Source organism: Entelurus aequoreus, linkage group LG11 (assembly GCF_033978785.1).
Source record: "Entelurus aequoreus isolate RoL-2023_Sb linkage group LG11, RoL_Eaeq_v1.1, whole genome shotgun sequence".
Classification (NCBI taxonomy): Eukaryota; Metazoa; Chordata; class Actinopteri; order Syngnathiformes; family Syngnathidae; genus Entelurus; species Entelurus aequoreus.
Genome location: NC_084741.1, coordinates 33,990,550 through 34,013,049, shown reverse-complemented (window position 1 = coordinate 34,013,049; position 22,500 = coordinate 33,990,550). Strand labels below are relative to the sequence as shown.

General features: G+C 38.4%; 3 protein-coding genes across 4 annotated transcripts in view; 1 reads left to right on the top strand and 2 right to left on the bottom strand.

Annotated features, from left to right (window-relative positions):
- The window catches only part of LOC133660025 (pleckstrin homology domain-containing family A member 8-like), a 16,172-nt gene extending 2,615 nt beyond the window's left edge, over positions 1–13,557 (bottom strand). Inside the window, exons 1-13 of the mRNA XM_062063046.1 lie at positions 13,309–13,557; positions 12,828–12,944; positions 10,006–10,161; positions 9,809–9,930; positions 9,576–9,740; positions 9,471–9,511; positions 9,269–9,366; positions 6,875–7,145; positions 4,771–4,856; positions 1,193–1,251; positions 914–1,115; positions 788–849; positions 1–693 (exon numbers count right to left, since the gene is read on the bottom strand). The exon at positions 1–693 is cut by the window's left edge and continues 2,615 nt beyond it. Coding sequence (XP_061919030.1) covers positions 496–693; positions 788–849; positions 914–1,115; positions 1,193–1,251; positions 4,771–4,856; positions 6,875–7,145; positions 9,269–9,366; positions 9,471–9,511; positions 9,576–9,740; positions 9,809–9,930; positions 10,006–10,161; positions 12,828–12,944; positions 13,309–13,348 — 1,617 coding nt within the window. The 5' untranslated portion in view covers positions 13,349–13,557 and the 3' untranslated portion in view covers positions 1–495. The remainder of the gene's footprint in view (positions 694–787; positions 850–913; positions 1,116–1,192; positions 1,252–4,770; positions 4,857–6,874; positions 7,146–9,268; positions 9,367–9,470; positions 9,512–9,575; positions 9,741–9,808; positions 9,931–10,005; positions 10,162–12,827; positions 12,945–13,308) is intronic.
- Positions 13,558–13,694: 137 nt separating this feature from the next.
- LOC133660636 (peptidyl-prolyl cis-trans isomerase FKBP14-like) lies at positions 13,695–19,472 on the top strand. The gene is made up of 4 exons (XM_062064204.1): positions 13,695–14,006; positions 14,923–15,074; positions 15,143–15,270; positions 15,530–19,472. The coding sequence occupies exons 1-4, from the start codon at positions 13,810–13,812 to the stop codon at positions 15,686–15,688; spliced, it is 636 nt and encodes a 211-aa protein (XP_061920188.1). The 5' UTR covers positions 13,695–13,809; the 3' UTR covers positions 15,689–19,472.
- A 2,421-nt stretch (positions 19,473–21,893) lies between these two features.
- The window catches only part of LOC133660023 (beta-chimaerin-like), a 74,958-nt gene continuing 74,351 nt past the window's right edge, over positions 21,894–22,500 (bottom strand). For both annotated transcript variants that reach the window (XM_062063045.1, XM_062063044.1), the window contains one exon: positions 21,894–22,500. This exon is cut by the window's right edge and continues 115 nt beyond it. In XM_062063045.1, coding sequence (XP_061919029.1) covers positions 22,444–22,500 — 57 coding nt within the window. In that variant the 3' untranslated portion in view covers positions 21,894–22,443.

The following is a 22,500-nucleotide window of genomic DNA, read 5'->3' as shown; positions in this document are numbered from 1 at the left end:
GCCTAACAAGTAACGCCAAATTTATTTGTGGCTGACCTCCACAGACATATTGGTTTATGTGTGCAAATCAAAAGTAAAACAAAAAAAGGTTTTTGAGAAGCTGCCGTTTTTTGTTACAAGTAACAAATGAGTGTGATATTTAACACGTAAGAACTACAGTGTGTATATTTTAAAGACTAAACAGAATATGTAGTGCAAGATGAGCAGGTTAGTTGTAAGAATACAAGTGGAAATAATGGCATTAAAAGGTTCTTTTTGATGGACATTCTGCTTCATGAACACATCAAAGTGAGAAGCTCTTCTGTACTTATACAGTACATGTACAGATGACACGTTAACATTTGCAATGTTAGATGTCAGTCTAGAAAGTACACTTCATTGTTTCTCCTGGTTCTGTCTTAGAACCTTTGCCGGCTTTCGAAACACACTTTAGTAGCCGTGTTGCAAGCAGCGTGTTCCTTCATCCTTCATAGTGCAGTTCTAGTGTTAAAAAGTTCACACTACCTCGTCAGACTCCAGGTTGTGTTCTTCATAGAGGGCGTCCAAGATGGCCAGCTGTCTCTCCATGGCGGGCAGGTAGATGTCGAGGTCTCTGTGCACGCCGCTGATGAAGCTGCTCTTCAGCTCGTCGCCTTCCGTCGACACTAAAGCAGCGGTGAAGCTCTGGTAGGACGGAGCGGCTCTTAGTGCCAACTGAAGAGACAAAAAGAGGAGAGGAACGTCAGACAAAAGTCCTGGAGGACTTTGGTGGGCTTGTGGGAGGGGATTGGGAGCAGGTGGAACATACCGCAAACACACCACGAACAACCCATCCATGATATTGCCGAAGAGTTTTGCCATACGCTTGATCTGATAGAGAAAACATAATTTAAAAAATCATCAACTTTGTTTGTAAGGTAATGCTCATACTGACTCAGGGCTCCGTGGATGTCTTGTTGTCCAGCATTGATCTCCGACAAGAACTCTTTCAGGAATTTGAGGCCACGTCTGAGCCACAGCAGAGCCTCTGTAGCCGAGTTGCGTACCTGAGCCACCTCGGCGTGCACCTCATGCAGCACGATGGCCTGCAGCGTGGAGAAACTATCGGGGTCCGACATCTGCTTCTGCTGAATTTTCTACACCACCGGCAGGAATAATATTTCAAATGTTTGGGAAAAACAAATATTACCAATATTTTTATATATTCACTCACTTTGATGTTTCCCACAAAGTCCATTTTGACCGGAGCAAAGACAGTCGGGCCCAGCTTGTCTGTAGGTGGAAATAAATCATCATTTCTAGTCATTATGAACAATACCTTCCAAAATCATAAAGAATAGAGTCCTACAATTATGTGAAGTGAATTGACTCCTTGGGAAAAAAAGTTAAGTTAGAAGTTGAAATTTAAGAAAAAAGACCACTCAATTCTTAAGTTGTATTATTGCCTAAAAACTGAAAAACACCAGTCCAAATCATAATTCACTTCAAAGTTTTTTCTCTTAAATAACATTTTACCCAAAACTATAACTATTTTCACATCACATCTGTCTTGGAATATTATAACTTTATCATAGTAACATTAATTGTCTAATGTTTTGTCTTTTTATTTCAAATCTGACTTTATTCTAATCACATTTCCACTCTACTTGTATTATTACAACAATCTGGATATAATTGGATGAATATTGGACAATACGGTGTCCTAACTGTGATTTGTTCACGGACGACGAGCAGTGACAATTAGATAGGTCTTTAGCCCTACAAAACAAATATAAAAAATATTCCCAATGCTGCCTGTTTTTAAAAAGCCATTTTGTAAAAACACTTCTTTTGGCTGTCATTTTTCAAAAGGTACTGAGGCAGTGGTTTAATGCTATATTTGTCATAAATTTGTTGTGGAAATCTTGTTAAGTTTTCATATTCAAACATTCATCAGACTTGAATAATAAACCAGGGATTACTTAAAACCATCTATATGTACTGTACATCTATCATTTCACATACAATAATTTCGTCAAAAAAGATCACTTTAACCTCAGAATAGTGAGACTTTTTTCTGGCTTGTGGTAACATTAACAATGTAGTGTTACACGTTTTATTTGTATTTATCTGACTTCATTCTTGTAAAATTAATATTATTCATTTTCCAATTAATTTTCTTGTAACACTGCATCTTTTTCCATATTTGGATAATCCAAAAACACACACACACACACACACACACACACACACACACACACACACACACACACACACACACACACCCAACGACTATTCTTATAACATTGTGATAGTGCAATTTTTTTTGGAATATGTCCTATTTTCAGATTTTATTCTCATGACATAACTTTTTGTAATATTACATCTTTTATTTTTTTGCTTTCTACATAATTGTACTATTTTTACCAGCTCAAATTGGCCTAATGTATATTTCGTATGCAATAGTCCAATGTTGTTGTAATCGAACATGCAGGTTCAATTCAGTCTAAACTCGCCATCTTTATATTAAAAAAGGTATATTTGCAGAAGGTGCCACTAGATATTTGTGTTCATGATTATTGCAGAATAATTCATGAAATGATAATGGAATTCCAATCTCAAGTGTACTTGGAGCAGATAAATATATATTTTTTGACAGTTTTTTTACTTGTAGCCTTGCTCAACACGTTAGGGCGGTGGATGGTAAATATTAAAAATAAACAACTATGTGAACAAATCGGTAGAGTTAGTGGTTATTAACAGACTTCCAGATTGTTGCATTAAACGGATTAACAGTCTCATGTGGAAACATTTTACAACACTTGGCCATCATTACTTTAAAAATAGTGGTAGCTGCGGATTTAAAAAAAAAAATGCCTGGAAGAGCATTTCATATTTTGCGGCTACATCATGTATGATGCAGTGCAACTACAACCGCAATCATAGACATATATGTTAATAATACCTTTTCTAATTGAGCACAGTAGAACACCGCCTATTTGCTTGTCTACATTTCCTTTCTCTGCTTTAAGCTGCAAAAAAACATTATTTATTTTTAATTATTCATATTTAAATAATTAATTATAAATAATCACCGTTATTTATGGTACAACTTATATAGAAATTGGTTTGTTGGTAATATACTCTATGCAAGTGAAGTAGTGTCGCAGCTATGCGTCCACCAGAGGACACTGTCTCAAAAGTCAATTCATAAATGATAATGATAAATGGGTTATACTTGTATAGCGCTTTTCTACCTTCAAGGTACTCAAAGCGCTTTGACAGTATTTCCACATTCACCCATTCACACACACATTCACACACTGATGGCGGGAGCTGCCATGCAAGGCGCTAACCAGCAGCCATCAGAGGCAAAGGGTGAAGTGTCTTGCCCAAGGACACAACAGACGTGACTAGGAAGGTAGAAGGTGGGAATTGAACCCCAGTAACCAGCAACACTCCGATTGATGGCACAGCCACTCTACCAACTTCGCCACGCCGTCCCAATATTTTCCAGCAAGAAGATACTTTGAAAGAAAAAAGAGATGTGTAACCACACATTCTATAAGTACAGAATTACACTATACTGTGTATTTTTTGATTTATAGAGTAAAACTAAAAATAAATAATATACATTTTGAAGGATTTTTTAACCCTTTGCAGGGATTGTTGTAAAGCAGGAGCTACCAATCTTTTTTCTTTGGAGAGCTTTAGAAAGCTACTTATACTAAATGAAAATGTAACATTTATCTGCATAACTTATTTTTTCCAGGACATTGACAAAATGTTGGTATACACAACGCACATTTTGTTCATTTGCATCTTATATTTCAGTACGCATTTCTTTCTAGTGCAGAATTTTTGTTTTTACTATTAGAGCTACTTTGGCAAAAAGTAAAGATTTGGGATTTATACGACTGGCAACATTTAAAGTGAGTTCATTTAGGGAGCAAATTTCCATTTAAACAAAGCAGTCATTGTGTTGATGCTATTTTGTGATCATTTGTTGTTAAATATGTCTGGAATATGAAAATACTGAGTTTAGGCAAATACAGTATTTGTTGAACCTTTGGTGAGCTACTCAAAATCAGTTGGCGAGCTACTTTTAGCTGGTTGGAGACCCCTGTTGTAAAATGACACTTGAATTACAATCAAGCAGGGGTGTCCAAAGTTTTTCCACTGAGGTCCGCACATTGAAAAATCAAAGGATGCGAGGGCTATTTTGATATATTTGATTTTGCAATATTATACATACATGTTTGAAAAGGGAAAAACAGCTCCAATGATGCAAAATTAACCGTACTGTGCTCTAGGTGGATTAGAAGAGCTTTTCACTTTCATCTATAGAATAAAAAATATACATAATTTGGTAATCAGTATCTCAGAAGCAGAAAGTTATCTGTATCAGCTTGAAAAAAACAATCCTGCATTCCCAGTTTTTAGTGTCAACATTTTAACTTTTTCTTGTTACTTTACATCTATCGCTTTTTTATTCCACTTTGAGTTTTTTATAATAGTATTTTTAGGATATACGGCGGGCCGTTAAGAAATTGCTGCAGGCCGCAAACGGCCCTCGCGCGCACTTTGGGCACCCTGGAATAGAGTATACAAGTGTACATAATGAAGAGTCTGAGCAGTACACTCACATTCCAAAACCTTATTATTTGCACGATGAAAATAAGTACGAAAGAGAATGACATGAAGCCCAGATAGAAAGCACTGAGGCACAGAATGATGAGCAATAGCATGAGAGAAATGCTTCCTGATGATATAGTGTAAAGACATGAGAAGATGAGGACATGACTGGCCTACCTAATACCGGCACTATTGCATAGCATGAGTCCAAAAACGCTTGTGTGGGGATACCATTGTCGTCATCCAGCATTAAGTCACTAAATCTACAAAAACAAGGGGAGGAGAAACAGATTCAAACAGGACAATGTTAGACTCAGCTCTCAACTTTATTTGAGCAAAAGGGGGAAAAGAAAAACAGTACACAGAGCAAAAGCAAAGAAAGAAACACGGCATGCATGAAGCAAGGTGAGAGAGGATTGTCTCCACAACATAATGCACATAAAACTTGGGAGGGTCACAAAACCTTCCACTAATAGAACTACTACAGTGGAAGCCATTTAACACAGTGGTCCCCAACCTTTTTGTAGCTGGGGACCGGTCAACGCTTGAAAATTTGTCCCACGGACCGGGAGGGGGGGGGGAATTTTTTTTTTTTTTTCATAAAGAAATACAATCATGTGTGCTTACGGACTGTATACCTGCAGACTGTATTGATCTATATTGACATACGCATACACAATATGTATATATAGTGTTTTTATATTGATTTAATTAAAAAAAAAAATGTTTTAATTTTTTTTAAATTTCTTTCGCGGCCCGGTACCAATCGGTCCGCGGACCGGTACCGGGCCGTGGCCCGGTGGTTGGGGACCACTGATTTAACATACCAAAAAATAGCTATTGCTTGCACATTTACTTGTGAATTTGGCCAGAAAAATATCAATAATTTTTAATCATTGTCCTCCATTTGTGCATATTTTATTTACATTCTTCCGTTTCCAAATGGTATTTCATACGCTTATCTAACAGAGCTGTTGCAGTAATTTGATTGTAAGTCTTGGCTACAATGACATGTGCAAATGTGTCTTGCAGTTACTACTACAAACACGCTCAAAACATACTAATTAAAAACGTGTGTATTTTGTTCGTTGATGTGGTAAAATCCAGGTTAATACTGCCATGCTTTTATTTTGAAGCTTATTTTGCACTGAACAGGAAGTCCCGTGTGGACATTTTCTTGCTGTGTAATTAGAAAGTTGACATTGAACTTTGCTTAGCAATAACGATGATGTTAACAACATTAAACAGATTTCAACATACACATTTCAAAGAAACGATCCAAAATGTGGGTCATCGGGGTGTCCCAATACAACTTTTGCACTTCCGATATGATACTGATATTGGAGCAATGAGTATTGTCCAATAGTGATATTGATACAGTACAATATCAGTGCAACTCAAACATCCATTTATAATTTTGTAGTGTGGAATGTTAGAAAAGGAATGAAAAACACAAACCTATTCATTATCAACCATCTGGAATGGACTTATGATGTCTTTAATTTGATGTGGAGTGGTAATTGTTTTTTTCACCGAGTGGCCACAAAAATAGACACAGTAAGTTGAATGATGCAGACACTTTTGTTACGGAACACTTCTACATTGGAGATTTTTTATATGTAAGTAATATGCAACCATAATTACATGATACTTGTTAGTATTGAAAAATGTCCTGTTTTACGCTGCAATATTGTTCATTTAAGGACACTCATTACGTATGTCTAGCTTATGTGCTATTGTTAGCTTAGTTGTTGCGTAGCTGCTAGCAGCCTGTAGCCTACCATGTTTACCTTTTGTAAATTATTTCACTACACGCTGCAGGACTCCTTGTGCTAATTTAAATTTTCCTGAGGGAACTCTCCTGAAGGAGTCAATAAAGTACTATCTATCTAATAGAGATTTTAGATGCAAGCTCATATAACATGATACTTGTTTTTGTTGATATCGGACCAATATCCGATATTAATATCGAATCGGGACACTCCTAATAACAATGCGGTGGATTGGGACATAATCGAGTTCAACTGTAGCACTCTCCATACTGTATACACGCTAACACTATCATTAAGAGAGACAGTGAGGATATAAATCTGTGATACAAACCCAAACATCAGACGAGGGCTTCGCTTTATCAGGTGATTAAGAGAGAGCACATTTGTAAAAAACACTTAACATTATCATTTGTGCTGTGCTATAATGTCACTAAGTCAGTAACGTGTGCTGGCATGTTGCATTTAGGAGCTCCTAAAGGAAGTGTCCTTCCAGAGAAGAAGTGTCATACCTGTGACCCATTGTGCTGAAAAATGTCTCCACCGACTCGTCGTCTCCAGGCTCTGTGGGGTCCTTCAAAATCTTACTCTTGTCTCCGTCAGATACTGCTTCCTGTTGAGACGGCACGGCGTCGTCCGAGCTTTGGTCCCTTTCGAGCTTCATTTGCTCTCCTTCTTGTTCCCCATCTCCATCTTCTGTTGCCGTGTGGGAGCTTTCAGCCTGAGAGGTATTCTGGGATGCAACCTGCTCTTGCCGGATGGAGCCATTGGCGGTGAAAAGTTCTGTGTGGTCAGCATGACACTTGTTAGCTTTGGACAGAAACACTAGGTAACAGACTGAGATGTTGGTCATCAGATAAAATGACTAAACTTCACTTTGGTGCCTTGCAAAACGATATATGTAATAATATTACAATTGTACATTTTTTAAATTAGGGCCATTCTTACAATTTTCTCTTTTGGTCCTGTCACAGAAACTAAACTATACTATAGATATAATACCACTTAAACATTTTAAAGCACATACAGTAGTAGACAAAGCTGCTGGATGCTGACCACTCATGTTACATCAATGCAGCTGCTGCCATCCTGTGGAGTTGATATACAACTACATCAGGAGGTTGCCTGCAGCCACAGTGATTAAATCCATTTTTTTATCTGATGACTAATAAGTGACAGCAACAGCTATTTGCAAAAATTTACCAGAAATGACAATTTTATTGTTATGATACACTCAAAATGGATTTTCTACATTACAGTGCTTTCTTTTTAGTTTAAAGTAGACTTTTATGTTATACAGAATACAATCTCTGTGTTGTTCCTCTTATCTGATACATCAATAAAACTGTACAGTCAAACCTCGGTTTTTATCAACAACGTTCACAAGTCAATGTGCTTTTTTATTGAGCATGACTGCAAAATAATACACCATGGGGCCAAAGAAAGTTGCATGTGCCATTACTTTGATAAATAAGGTGAGAAACATGATTGTTTTTTGTCAACAAGAGTCTTTAATAGGACTTAGTAATTTCTAAGTGTGTGTGAACGCGACGGGCTGAGTGTGTATCTTGCTGCGGGTGGAAGAGGACTGTTGTCTAGAGACGACAATTAAGCTTGTTCATAATTTTTGGCATGGTTTTCACCAACAGTGGCCTGTTTTATTTTCCAAATAAGAGAATGTTGCTCAACTACCCGCAGTACTTGTTCATATTATTGGGTGTTTGGAATGGATTATTTGGATTTGTACTTTTTTTGCTTGTTCGAAAAAAACTCAACAGGCAATGATATATGTAATATTTTACCATCCGTCTTCTATATCACTTATCCTTATTCGGGTAACAGGTAAGCTGGGGTGTAAGCCTGGGCTGATCAATAAATTAATAAAACAGATGAAAATTAACTTGACAATATTGCCATGTCCGTGTGTATTTGTTTTCTGTGTCTGTTCTTTGTCCAATCAGGGTGCAAGAGGGTTCACTCTGTGCATCACTCTCAGCACCTTAGCGTGTTTATTCCATAGCAGAATCAAATGAATGGAGTGAATCCTCTTATCAAGTCATCTACAATCTTTGTCTTTGTGGGCAAAGGCGGGTCCGCTAGGATGTACAGTCAGAGCATCGAGAGTTGCTACTCTCTCGTGAGACGTACAGCAAAGCAACAAAAATTTGATTGCAAAGCCAAATGTCCTGTGTGGGAATATGTTTGGCTTCAAAGCAAATGAGCAAGTGGAGCCCATCAGCATGGACAAATGAGCTAGTGTGCCAAATTTGTTGGAAAGTTATAGCAATTCAAATTGCTTAAAATATTAATAACATAAGTGCACTGTGTGTAAAAATGGTTACTTGTATTATTATAATTATTATCAGCAGTAGTATTTCTATTATTATTAGCATTATTACAATAGTGCTTAATTTGGTCTTAAAATAATGCTGACGGTAATATTGTTTTTCGGCAATAATTTGTGGTACATTAGAGCAAAATGAGTTACCGGCCCAGGGGTGCACCTTAAACTGGTCGCCAGCCAATCGCAGACATTTTAATCTATTTATTGTTATATAAATGTAAACAAAAGTTAACCACTATAAAAAGGTAAAAACAACAAAACTTCCACTTTGATAAAAAGTGTTGACAATAAAGATAACATGCATGCATCTCTTAACATTTTCCTGTTTTTTGTTTTAGAAAAAGTGTTGCTAAAAAGATGTGCAGATTGCAACGTTAATCCTTGCATGACAGTGGTTTGGATATTTCTTCTACTAGATTTTTCAGGAAAATATCTAGGTTGAATTTCATATTGTATATGACTTGAGCGGTTCGACTGTAATTCCAAATTGCATCTCCCCTCATCACTTCCCTTGATGCATGCACAACAAACAAATGAAAGGCAACAAAATAAGTCGACCTACGTGAAGGGGAGGAATGGTTCACTGGTCTGTCTGGTTCTTCTGGTCCTTCTGCACCAGACTCAAAGCTGCGGGTGTCTGTTACAGATAAATCTCCCCACCTGCAAATAATAAATATATTTACAGAGCATCCATAGAAATATTTATTTAAAACATTCTTATTAGATGCAGCCAAGCAGTAATTCATGACAATAAAGGGACTTACTTATCTCCAAGGTGCTGATTTAAATGATTGACAGGTCTCATCTGTAAAAGACATACCGGTGTTACACACTTCTATGTTCGATTACATCGGACTGCAAAAACAAACCTTTTGGGGTTTAATGGCGGCGACTGGAGGAGACGCCGGTGGGCTCAGTTTGGACATATCTGTTGCGAAAGTACGATGTGCAATCAGCATGCACTCTTCCAGGGTCATGAGGAAAGTGGTACACGTCGACTTCACCAGGTCTCCTGTGTCTGCGCCTGATGATGTCTAAAAGAGACAAAGAATGCATAAACATGTGCTCACATTTTAAGAAGTCACCCAAAGTCAATGTTTACGTCTGCTGCGTCGCCGAGCTCATCACCGCCCTTTATTTTATTGACTTGTTGCAGAAGAAGGTCACAGTACAATCGGAGCTCTGACATCTTTGTCTTTAGTGCTTCCGTGTTCTCCTGGAGTTCTGAAAAGTATAGTACATAAGGTGTTACTGTAAACACGAGTAATGGAGGGTTCTGATATCATGACGACGGTTTACCCTTCTCTCTCTTTGTTCTGTTGTCCGTCAAACAAGCCTTGGCTGTACCCAGAGCTACCAGCCATTTTTGCCTCTCTGCCGCATTGATGGCTCTTAGGTAGAAGTGCTGCTCTCCAGGTATGGTCAGGTCAAGCCGTGTGGAGTCAGTTGAGTGAACTGCCAAACAGACGCAAAATCTAAATATTGCACACATGCTAGGTGCGATCGATTGAATGAACCGAGAATACAACAGCCTTGATGAATGATAGCATCCATATTGATTCTACGTATGTGTGTGTATATTCGCCGCTGGCTGGATATCTGCAGTGGTCACTGAGCCCGCTTAATGCTTGATCGCGCAATCTTAGAAGCAACCGCAACGCCCCCGTTCGCGTTGTTTCCATCACCACTATACACCCAATACTGATAATGTAGAACACATATCCTAGTTGATCCAGAATATCGATATTCTCAGATTGAACAAATTATCACGGTATAATTTTGCTAATTTACTACCTGCAAAAAATCTGCGGTTAGTAAAATGTCCATCGGAATCACTATTATGATCCAAGTTATATATTAGTCTGCCAAATATCTTTGAAATTTATCGATTCGTAGACTGATTTGTTGGACCCGCCGATTGCCCTGTGATGTAACTCACAAGTCAAGTCCGACCAGCTATGTTTACTCAAATTTTCCGTTATAAACGTAGTCCCCCCTCCTCCAAAGGGGAACCAGGTTGTAACACGGCACACTGCTAAAGCTTAGCCTATATTACCATAACAATGTAAAAGGTTTAGTCCGGTCCTCCTTCTTTTCTCCCCATCTTTATCTGCCTTCTTTTGTATTTCCAGTGTTCATCACATTTACGTGTTGTTGCATCTGGAATGTCGATAATAGAGGTAAATATTATTATCCATTATCAATAATTATTTGTATTGGTATTTTTATTGTTCCAATTGTAGTGCAAGTATGTTCATTTTAATTTCTGTGTATTATTATCGACTTCACTAACTGTTTTTTCTTTACATTTTTGGTATCATATTTGTATATATTGTATTTGCTGATGTATATCTGTTGTTGTTTTTCATTTTTGTTGTCTCTCTGTCTTTTATCCCCAATTTCACCCTCAGTCTTCTTTTTTTCTTCTTCTTTCTATCTATATTTCCATCCATCCATCCATTTTCTACCGCTTGTCCCTTTAATAAAGTCAAATGAGACACTTGTGATTTAGGGCTATATAAATAAACATTGATTGATTGATTGATTGAAATACAAATGGGGCAACAAGAGAAATATCCCACACTTTTGTTTTGTAAAGCAAATTTGTATAGCAGATATGGGCATCTACATCAACAATATGATTTGCCTGAGTGGTAATTAAAAATACACCATTACTATGAAACCTCTTTTTTCAGTTTATTTGTTTATGAAGCTTTCTAATGATACAAACCTTTTGAAAATGGGGAAAGTACCGTATTTTTCGGACTATAAAGTCGCAGTTTTTTTCATAGTTTGGCCGGGGGTGCGACTTATACTCAGGAGCGACTTATGTGTAAAATTATTAACACATTACCGTAAAATATCAAATAATATTATATAGCTCATTCACGTAAGAGACTAGATGTATAAGATTTCATCGGATTTAGCGATTAGGAGTGACAGATTGTTTGGTAAATGTATAGCATGTTCTATATGTTATAGTTATTTGAATGACTCTTACCATAATATGTTATGTTAACATACCAGGCACGTTCTCAGTTGATTATTTATGCGTCATATAACGTACACTTATTCAGCCTGTTGTTCACTAATCTTTATTTATTTTAAATTGCCTTTCAAATGTCTATTCTTGGTGTTGGGTTTTATCAAATAAATTTCCCCAAAAAATGCGACTTATACTCCAGTGCGACTTATATATGTTTTTTTCCTTCTTTATTGTGCATTTTCGGCCGGTGCGACTTATACTCCGAAAAATACGGTATTAAGAAAGTTTTGACATTTCTAACAAAAAGGTCACATCTAAAATCTTGAGCACGATTGTCCGGGGTGTACCCCGCCTTCCGCCCGATTGTAGCTGGGATAGGCTCCAGCACCCTCCGCGACCCCGAAGGGAATAAGCGGTAGAAAATGGATGGATGGATGGATGGATGGATTTACTTTTTTTGAAGAAGTTTACCAGAAATTATTGCATTTTCACCGGTTTTAAAAATCCACAACTTTCTTACCATTTACCACAGGAAATATGATGCTTATGTCACTTGAATTTTCTTTACAAGACCTGTCTGGTAATACCGGTTTTATGTAAATCAATTATTTCTTAAAATTTGACACACATGCACAGTGAATTGGCCCCAGTGTGTGAATGTGAGTGTGAATGTTTTCTGTCTATCTGTGTTGCCCTTGCGATAAGGCGGCGACTTGTCCCGGGTGTTTGTTTGATTGATTGATTGAAACTTTTATTAGTAGGTTGCACAGTAAAGTACATATTCTGTACAATTGACCACTAAATGGTAACACCTGAATACGTTTTTCAACTTGTTTAAGTCGGGGTCCACGTAAATCAATTCATGGTGTACCCCGCCTTATGCCCGAATGCAGCTGAGATACAATATTGCCATGTCCGTGTGTATTTGTTTTCTGTGTCTGTTCTTTGTCCAATCAGGGTGCAAGAGGGTTCACTCTGTGCATCGCTTTCAGCACCTTTGAGCTTTTATTCCATAACAGAATCAAATGAATGGAGCGTATCCTCTTATGAAGTCATCTACAATCTTTGTCCCGAAAGGGACAAGCGGCACTGAATGGATGGATGCACAGTGAAATACAGATCAGAATGCACAAACCTTGAATTTCACAAACAGAAATTTTAAGGCTCCCCTTGCAGCCTTTCCAAGCATCCTCTTGAGAGTCGTAGTAGGACAGAGTTCCTCCATCCAGCACAAACCAGCGAGGTTGCCACCCTGTAAGAATGTTTGTATGTAAACAAAGTCACCTATGTGGCACATTCAAGCGAACACCGTTTACAAGTTAAAAGGGACCTTGTAACACATATGCCCTGTTTCCATGCCAAGTAATTCGAACAAAATGACAATATATGAAAATAATGACTGTGTCTAATATCAATAAAAGTCGGTTACTCTGTCGTTATATATATAGACATTAATTCAATCGGAGCCTACCTGAGACTATTAGCTTATGTTAGCTTGCCCGCTAAGGCTTAATGTTATCACTAACTCTCCACTGACGTTGTCATGCTAGCTAGCTTCCATCGCAACCAAAGCCATAACTGTACACCCTCAAAAAACAAGCCTTGAGATAACTTACCGCTTATGTAATTGGTCCACTTGAATAGAATCCCCTCCATTGTTTAAATATGTGTGCCATTCATTACTTGTTTACCATGATAAGATTAAACGCGCAGCTGACTGCAGCGACTCCATCCGCCGCCGCGAGTTAGACTTTCAGAGTACTGTACATGGATATGCATTATGTCTACGTTGGGGAAAGTGCGTAAACATTTTCTAGAATATGCCTCTAAACGCTCACACTTTCTTATCCTCCAAGGAATTATGTTGTGAGGGCGTGGCTTTAGATGACTGACAAACACGCAAACCAATCGTATAAGAGTATTAAGATACAGGGTGGGACCTTGACAAGTGACCCAATAGAAATGAGAGAAGGGGGAAATGTTGAACAGTGGGGTGTTTATGAAGTTTGGTGCCACGTAGTTATCCTAAACACCACTATAGTACTGTATTTACTTTGTTCATTTAATTTAAGGAACTCTTTCACAAAAATCTGTGAGTACGCTTTCTAAGTGACAAGATGATATGTTTTTCTATTTGTTCGCTGTTATCGTTTGTAACAATGCTAACCCATGGAGCCAAGCTGCCTGACCCTGAGGTGAAAATAGAAGTTCTGCATAAACCTCTCATGTGTTACCGCAAGACAAAATATGGAGACATGCTTCTTGTCCATTATGAGGGATACCTGGAGAGCAATAGCACCATGTTTCACTCCAGGTAATGCATATGTTTTGAAAATGTCTTGTTTTGTGTAGCAGCAACTCATTCTCTTTCTATGCCACATCAATATGGAATGCACTCCCAACAGGTGTAAAAGAAAGGGCATCTCTATCCTCCTTCAAAACTGCACTAAAAGAACACCTCCAGGCAACTACAACCCTAAACTAACACCCTCCCTTCCACATAATACCTCTTCGGATTGTAAATAATCAAATGTAAATAATCAAATGTAGACACTTTTTCTTATACTTTCTGATCTCTCTCTCTATGTCCACTACTGGCTGTACATATCCTACCAAGTCAGCCCTACACTGTTTCAATGTCCATTTCTCTGATGATGCAATTGTTGATGATGATTATTGATGACTGAAGTGTTAACACTTCAGTCATCAATAGTATCAATTGATACCAACCAAACCTAACCCCCAACCCCTCCATATCCCACACCCCGGATTGTATATAATGTAAATAATGTAAATAATTCAATGTACTGTATATACTCTGATTATTATCTTGTGTGATGACTGTATTATGATTAAATTAATTAAATTAAAGTACCAATGATTGTCACACACACACTAGATGTGGCGAAATTTGTCCCCTGCATTTGTCCCATCCCCTTGGGGAGCAGTGGGCAGCAGCGGCGCCGCGCCCGGGAATCATTTTGGTGATTTAACCCCCAACTCCAATGTGATAGTATATATCTGTATCATGAATCAATTTAAGTGGACCCCGACTTAAACAAGTTGAAAAACTTATTCGGGTGTTACCATTTAGTGGTCAATTGTACGGAATATGTACTTCACTGTGCAATCTACTAATAAAAGCTTCAATCAATCAAAAAAAGCATTAATGGAGGTAACTGTGATGCTTACATTGACTTGTGCATTATGTTGATGGATGTTTTCTGCAGCCGCACGGAAGGGGATAAAAACCCAATGTGGTTCACCTTGGGGATCCGAGAGGCTCTCAAGGGCTGGGATAAGGGGTTGAAGAACATGTGCACAGGAGAGCGCCGGAAACTGACCATCCCTCCAGCTCTTGCCTACGGGAAGGAAGGGAAAGGTAATTTCAGCAAAATAGAATACAAATGGAGGGCACGTCACCATTAATCACAATTTGTTGGCTTGCAGGCAAGATCCCTCCGGGCAGCACCCTCGTATTTGACATCGAGCTCATCGATATCCGCAATGGGCCACGATCGCACGATTCCTTCCGGGAGATGGATCTCAACGATGACTGGAAGCTCTCCAGGCAGGAGGTGTGGAAAACTCTTCTTTTTTCAGCATGGGGGAATTCAATTTGCCAAGTTGCAGGACACGCACAACTAGATGAGACCGGTTGAGTTCGGTGCCTTGCTCAAGGAGCACAGCAATAGTCATTCGGAAGCAGACTAGCATCTCTCAAGCAACTAGTTGTCATTTCTTTGCAGGAGAACTCTGGTCCCTAGCAGACTCTGGTCCCCAATGTTATAGTACGTAACGTAATAATGCTGACTGTGGTTTTTGTGCACCACACAGGTGAAGGCGTACCTGAAGAAGGAGTTTGAGAAGCACGGTTACTCACCGAACGACACGCACCACGAAGTGATGGTAGAGGACATCTTTAAAAATGAGGACGAGGACAAAGACGGTTTCATTTCCACCAGAGAATTCACTTATCAACACGACGAACTGTAAAGGACGCACATGCAGGCAGGACAAGTTGCATGTATTTTCATTTTACCTCTTGATTTAACTTGAAAGCTTTACGTTGGTTTTAGTGAAATGTATTCATGTGCACATTCAACATGCACTGAAAATGTCACGACAGATGTATTTAAAATGGAATTTTACTTGTTTTCCCTTTGGAATGTAAAAAAAAATATTTAAAATAGTATTGTCAAAGGATTTATTTGTTAAAATCAAATTAATCACGATTAACCACAGTACATTTCCTGCTTACATGATTTAAACCAGAGGGTTCGTAAGTTCGTAACCTTTTTTTTACCTTAGGGCCCAACTTTTCCACCACAGAGAGGCCTGGGCCCACTCAAATTTTAACACTAAATTAGTCATCTTACTCTTGATTTTAATGATATGCAATAATTATATCTAACCTACTTACAGTTGAACAAGATAAACCCTGTCATTTGATATAAAAGCATGTGTTAATCACAAAGATTATTATCAAGGCTTAGGTCAGGCTGATTACAAAGATAAATACTACGGTTATTGAATATACAGCAAAATAAGTGACTCATAAAAACTGATGAAAAATACATTTATATACAATTACGCAGTGTTAAAATAAATCTATTCTAACTAATAATAATATATATGTATCAATAAAATTAAAACGCAAATGAAGACAATGCAGCTTCACCAATTTAGTCATATTTTTTGTGCTTAAGAAACTTTTCTAAGACTTTAGCTCCAGACTTCTTCTGTTTGTTTGATATTTTCTTTACTGCCACAAGTGGAGGAAAAGTGTATTACCGCTGAGTACCGCTGAAGCCCATACGGACCACAGCTTAGGAACAGATATTTTTGGCAGCCCAACAATGGCTAGGAAACACTGATTTAAACAAACAGAAAAAAGACCCCAAAATTTTGACGCTAATGCAATTTTATTGTCAGAATGTCATACACATATTTAACAATTTTAGCTTAAATGTATGCCTTTTTTATTTGCTCAAAACCTGGAAATTTACCAGCAAGTTAAACAGTCAGTTTCCTTACTCATCTCTGCACTGACATATGCATTGACCTGATCACTGACCGTATAACAACCTGCGAAGATTTTCAGGTATTCATACACAGTAAAGGAGCATGTGCGCTCAAAATAAATTGCGTGATTTTTCTGCAAAAATACATAATTACAGTAATGCCTTGTTGATCGCTGTTATTTGGTTCTGGACATGACCACGATAAATTAAGTTCCGCGAAGTAGGAATCATTAATTATAAATATAAACAAATATTTTCATAGCAAGAAGAACATAAAACAACTATTATAAGAGCGTTTCTAGTTGTAACCTTTACACTTTTTTTACTCCAGTATAGTAATGCTGCCTGATGCTGTGCCAATCAGTGGCCACGATACTAAACAAAGGGGACGGCGTGGCGCGGTTGGGAGAATGGCCGTGCCAGCAACCTATCGATCCCCACCTTCTACCAACCTAGTCACGTCCGTTGTGTCCTTGAGCAAGACGCTTCACCCTTGCTCCTGATGAGTTGTGGTTAGGGCCTTGCATGGCAGCTCCCGCCATCAGTGTGTGAATGTGTGTGTGAATGGGTGAATGTGGAAATAGTGTCAAAAGCGCTTTGAGTACCTTGAAGGTAGAAAAGCGCTATACAAGTATAACCCATTTAAAGTGCTATGATTGGTTTGGTCTCCTCTAGTGGCCAATACTACTGTAGTATTGATCATTTAAGTTGATTTAGCCATTTTTATGCTTAATTAAGGCCCCCAAATTAGTAAAATATGCTTTACAAAAAATAAAAAAATCTGCGATGCGGTGAGGCCGCAATGTTTGAAGCGTGATGTGGCGAGGGATGACTGTAATGCAACATTTTTTTTGTAATTAATCACATGAGTAAATGGATTACATTTAGCAGCCCTGATTTTAAAACAATGTGTGGTTTTTACGTCAAATTTTTGTCTGACAGTTATAAGGTGTGTAAAGTTCTGATTGTTTTAGTAAAATAGTTTGTGCTGTTAAAAACGGTCCTTTGTGCTACTTTAGTTTTTGAGTTATTGAATAACCGAGCCCCATTTTCTCCAAATGAAAGCAACATATCTTCACTAATCAATAGACTTAGACAAACTTTATTGATCCACAAGGGAAATTGTTCCACACAGTAGCTCAGTTCCAAAGGATGGAAAGGGCAATGCAGGTATAAAGTAGACAAAAAATTTACCATAGTAGCAATATAAAATATAACATATGTAATGTTTACATATTATATATATACAGTATATAATATATACTGATATATTATATTATTATATTATACCAGCGACCCCGAAAGGGACAAGCGGTAGAAAATGGATGGGTGGATTATATTTTTATATATAGTATTGCGTTTGGGCTGGACTGTGGCGTTAAAATGACCGATTTTGTTGTTATTCTCATTTGTTATTCAAGACAGTGATACCTCGGTTTTCGTACGTCCCAATTTGTGCATGATTTTGTTTTGGAGGAATACTTTGAACGAAAGTTTGCCCAGATTTTCTATTTTCATTTAACGTTACCGTATGGCCAAACAATATGCCTAACATAGCGTATTTTGCCATGTAATGAAGCACCCAAACAAAGAGTCGTGCGTGTCGGTGACTCATCTCTGTGAAGAATGAATTGTGCTATTTTGAGAGTTGGGCCACTGTGGAAAGATTTGGGCCAACATCTTCTTTATTACAGTATGTGTGTGTGCTTTGTGTGTTCATAGAATGCACACAAAACGATGAACAAATCTGTGTCTGTCTTCTTTATTCATGTCAATGCAAGATCTGTCAAGCACTGTGCTGCCCATGCTTTGTTTACATGGTGAGGCGTTCAAGTGAACTGCGTGACGAGCGTTAGGCAGTTACAGGCTTTCAGACGGTTGGTTTATTGAGTACAGCTGCAAAATAAGGCGCTATCCACACAGGAACGTTTTTAGGTGGAAACTGTAAAGTTTTGAGCTCTGGGAGCCTGAAACGTTTTTTTAATGGGAAAGTCTGATATTATTATTGTGTGGACAAGCAATGAAACCACTACTTTTTGATAACGATGACCACAAGAAAGAGAGAAGTGATGCAACATCTGCTAACAACAACGATTAACTTGGGTTTTAGTGATGTCATGTGTGTCACACTCATCATCTGACCTTGCAAAAGTCAGTTTTTTTGCGCCTCAGCCATGCTCGTCATATTCTTATTGTTTTTGTGTCAAGATGACACCTTTTTTTTCTTTTGGTTATTTTGGTGTTTCCAACGACTCTGTCTATGTCTGCACTTGTGATGAGGCATTGTAGTACAGTACATCATTTTCACCCAGTACTGTGATGCGTTCCTGTCTGACTGTGACTCGATGTTGATACGACACCATGTGGTTGAGTTTGCAGAAGCTTACTGTGTGGAAAGGCCCAAGCCACCATGGGGCCAAAGAAAGTTGCAAGTGCCAGCCCCTTTGATTAAAAAAGGTAAAAATCACTCTTGAATTGAAGAAATAGCTAAACACAGTGGTACCTCAACTTAAGAGTGTTTGGAGATAAGAGTTGTCTCTCAGCTAATTGTTATGCTTTAAGCCGCAAACAAAAATTTGAGTTACAAACATCCCCGCCGTTAGTTGGTGTGGCAAATGTCACAGTGAGTGACCTCAGTAAGATCCAACCAAAACATCCGGTATAAGCTTTTAGCTAAAGATGTGGACAACTTTGTTTTTCAAATCATGGGAAGGAAGAAAGTGAATGTCAAGGACAGTGCTGGGAAGAAGTATTTGAACATATTCATTGAATTAAAGAAATAAATCATCCAAACATGACTTGGAGCGTATCACTGCTGGTCTGCACCATACTAAAGCAGAATGAGTCTACAACGCCAGCCAAGGGTGTAAAAAATAACATCTAAACAGCGGACATTTCTATAGGGGGAAACTGATGATGGTGTGTTTGACAGAGAAGCAGCTGGAAGGAGATACCGTAAAAGTCCACTCTCCAAGGTAAATCCTATATATTATTATATTACTTCATACTATAAGTGTTAGTACTACATTATATTGTATAGTTTTTATACAATATTTCTTATCTAAAAGTTTTTTTTTTGTGAAGAGGCATGTTACAAATTCCATTTTAATTACTTTCAGTGGGAGGCGTTGATTTGAGATACAAGTGTTTTGAGTTAAGAGTTTTGTCACAGAACCAATTCAATAAATCTTCAAGAACAGAAATGTGATGTTAGATGGTCCTTTAGCCATCACAATAATAATTTATGTCAAACCAAAGACTATAAAAATGGGACCCATTACCTCCCTGCACTCAGCATCAAGGGTTGGAATTGGGGGTTAAATCACTAAAATGATTCCTGAGCGCGGCCACCGCTGCTGCTCGCTGCTCCCCTCACCTCCCAGGGGGTGAACAAGAGGATGGGTCAAATGCAGAGGGTAATTTCACCACACCTAGTGTGTGTGTGTGACTATCTATTAACTTTAACTTTTATATGTATTTCACATTGTTTTCTGCATGTACAACTATATCCTCTAAAATGTGTTCAGTCTTCATATTCTTTGGTGTCTGGAATGGATTAATTGAATTTGCATTATTTCTTACAGGAAAAATGTATGTAGTTTTTATACTATTCTGTCTTTGTTTGTCCTTTTGGAACGGATTAATAAGCGCACAAAAAGAGCCGACATCCACCAGGGCCTTTAAAAAAATCCTAAATCCAGGCGCTGATCCAGATTAAGCCCCAACATCTAATCACTTGGTTCCCTATCCCATTTCTGACATATCCTGAAAGTTTCATCAAAATCGGCCCAATACTTTTTGAGATATTTCACCAACTAACAAATAGACATACACAACCTGGCGGAGGTATTGAAAAGTGAGGTGAGCCATTAAGTGGTGCTGGTGCCTTTTTAGATTTTGGGTTATTTAAGATGACTTTATAGGTGGATCTAAGATCACATTGGTTGCAAGTTTATAGTCACGATTGTTGCACTTGACGTTCTTATTCACTAGAGGGCACTGTTGTTCCAACCGTCCAGGCTGCTGCCTTCCTTTTTGCCACTTTTACATGATCATAAACCCAGCAGCCCTTTTTTCATTAGCAAATTGAAAAACAATTCTTAAAACCATTAACACTTTATAATGCCTGCCTGCAGAAGCCTTTTGGCAACGGCCATGTTTGCACCGGAGACTAGCAGCTAGAGTCTGTGTGGAGAGACCAGAGGAGATGCGGAGGAAGAGACGGGGGCTGCGGCGATGGCGTTGAGTGTCGGATTTGACGAATTTCACGGAGCCCTGGCTATATGATCATGTATCGGACACTTCGGTCTCCCTGGACGGATTCTTGCTCATTGACGCGGACTGGAAATTGGCAGAGAGCTAGTGGGCACCCTAGGTCGGAGTCAGCTCTTTTGGTTGCTTTGTTGGGTCTGCTCCTGTCTCTGTGGCATGGAGCACTGCAGAGACCCATACAATATGAGATGTTGAAATTGTGTTTTTTTTCTTTTTTTGGTGCATACATGGTGCAATTGTATGCGTGTAATATGTATTATTTGTTGCAAATTTTTTAGTTGTTTTACTTTTATAGCTGTATGTAGAAATGGCGCCGCTGAAGTGGCAGCTGGTTGCATCAGTTCTGTGCTCTTGAATTGGTTATTTCTTGTTTTGACCTTATTTTTAAGGGGACTTTTTGTACCTGCATCGCAGCTGCATAATTTCCCCATTGTGGGATAAATTAAGTCTACCCGATACGTATACTTTAGGAACTGAGCTCCTATTAAAACCAATTGGCCTTAATAGAAACATAGCCCTTTTACTACAGCGGCTCAGTGGAATGTGAAATGAAGTCTGGCTCATTGAATTAGGTAACAAGCACAGACACAGACTGCTAGAATAGACATAGTTGTCAAACATGTTTCCGCAGAAAGTAACACTTGTGGCATCAAGGTTTGAATCCATCCTGCAAGTCACACTTTCAGGAAAAACTGGAAGAGTGACAAGTTTATGGTGAAACAAGAGATTCGACTACAGATAAAAAAAAACATGTCAAGATTATGGCTTTAACAAGAAACGGAAATAAAGTGAAAACAGTAGCCTTTAACTCTCATTAATCATCACCATTAAAACCACATAAAATAAAAACTATAATCTGTATGTCCATGACATGGATTTGTATACAACTTTTATTCTTCTAACAATTTTGTATCCAGACAGCAACTTAACACGCATCATTCCCAACAGTACATACTGTATAATTATATATATATTATTGTGACCAAACAACATGATGCAGAGTAAGAAGACAAAAATAAACATCTTTACAAAACAAATCTGTACACGTTTCAAAAAAGTGCTTCATGAATTGACAATTTTTTTTGTCATGGTTTTTACACAACAAAATATTGATCCCTGCTGCCATGACAGGATCTGTAAAAGTTAATCGACACACGCACAAAACAAGCAGGAGATGCACACACACACACACACACACACAACAAGTAAGAAGGTTCACAGATGTCGTGCAGAGGCAGACTGCACACACGGCTTCAAAGAAAACGGCACCGCGGCTTGTAAACATACCTGTGCTAAATCGCAAACGACAGTCTTGGTGACGCATGGAAGTCGCACACGGACTAGACAACACCAAACCAAGCGGTCATGCATTCAAAAGAAGCTCCCCAGAGCAATTTGAGTTTCTCTCTGACAAGAGTGTCCGTGATTGCGCCGTACGTTGACGGGATCTGGATTCTAGAATAAGACGTCTTCATGCTCGATCATGAGCTGCACCACCAGCTTCTGCTGCCT

Bases quoted from the DNA above. Each gene is read 5' to 3' on its own strand.
- LOC133660636 (XM_062064204.1), top strand. From the start codon at position 13,810: ATGATATGTTTTTCTATTTGTTCGCTGTTATCGTTTGTAACAATGCTA. The intron at 14,007-14,922 runs GTAATGCATATG...TGTTTTCTGCAG, and splicing joins AGCACCATGTTTCACTCCAG to CCGCACGGAAGGGGATAAAA. The intron at 15,271-15,529 runs GTGTGGAAAACT...TGCACCACACAG, and splicing joins GGAAGCTCTCCAGGCAGGAG to GTGAAGGCGTACCTGAAGAA.